This window comes from Equus quagga, unplaced genomic scaffold (assembly GCF_021613505.1).
Source record: "Equus quagga isolate Etosha38 unplaced genomic scaffold, UCLA_HA_Equagga_1.0 68449_RagTag, whole genome shotgun sequence".
Taxonomy (NCBI): domain Eukaryota; kingdom Metazoa; phylum Chordata; class Mammalia; order Perissodactyla; family Equidae; genus Equus; species Equus quagga.
The window spans coordinates 1106-2132 of NW_025801163.1; the positions used below are offsets into that span (position 1 = coordinate 1106).

The 1027-nt window shown below is 56.6% G+C and overlaps 1 gene segment (V, D, J or C); it reads right to left on the reverse strand.

Annotated features, from left to right (window-relative positions):
* Nucleotides 1-233: 233 nt before the first annotated feature.
* LOC124234056 (immunoglobulin lambda variable 1-44-like) lies at nt 234-782 on the reverse strand (the record flags this gene model as incomplete). The annotated part of the segment is given in 2 exon segments: nt 234-571; nt 685-782. Coding segments are annotated over 2 exon segments (384 nt in total), but the record flags the coding sequence as incomplete, so codon positions are not given.
* Nucleotides 783-1027: the final 245 nt, after the last annotated feature.

Here is a 1027-nt window from a genome sequence, read left to right on the forward strand (position 1 = left end):
CATCCAGGGATGTCTGCTCGATTAGAGAAAAGCAGAAGATGGATTGAAACCAAGGACAAGTTGTGGGGGCAGACGTTGAGAGCATGAGCACACATGTTCAAGAGAAAGTTCCCTGAACTGAGTATCACAGCTGCTTTTGGCCACACAAACAGAGGAAGCAGCAGACGTGGTCGAGGAGTGGGGGCTGCACAGGGAAACCCCATGGCTGAGGGGACAGCAGGTTTTTGTCTCACTTCCCCACGGGCCTGCAGCACTGTGTCACCATTAATGCTGCTGTCTCCTGCTGCACAGTAATAGTCAGCCTCGTCCTCAGCCTGGACCCCAGAGATGGTCAGGGTGGCTGTGTTGCCAGACGTGGAGCCAGAGAATCGATCTGGGACCCCTGAGGCTCGTTTGTTACTACTATAGATGAGGGTTTTGGGGGCTGTTCCTGGGATCTGTTGGAGCCAGCCCACATAACTACCACTACTATACCCGATGTTGGAGCTGCTTCCAGAGCAGGAGATGGTCACTGTCTGGCCCAGGGTCCCAGACACTGAGGCGGGCTGAGTCAAAGACTGGGCCCAGGATCCTGGAAATGAGAGAGACACAGAGATGGTGATTCCAGGGACTAGATACACGGGGAGAAAGCAGGGTCCCACGCATCTTCCCAAGGCCCCTTCCCTTGTCCCCATATCTAGTCACCTGTGCAGAGAGCGATGAGGGTGAGGAGGAGAGGGGACCAGGCCATGATGGAGATCTTCACCGAGTCCTGCCTTCTGTGGCCCCACAGCTGAAGCAGAGCTTCCCCCTGATCTCTCCCACCCCTCTTCATACTCTGAGAGAGGGAGGGCCCACACATGCAAATCAGAGTCCGCAGCTTTCTGATCTCTCACTTGGCCTTTGCTCAGGTGCCACTTCCTAAGTGTGGCCCTGGGGTGGGGCGTTCACAGCTGTGAGCCCTGAGCAGAGGGCACCAGGCAGTGCTAGGTGGCTGGTCGCAGCTGTGAACCCTCACGGAAAGCTGAGGAATGAGCACTGAGCGCCC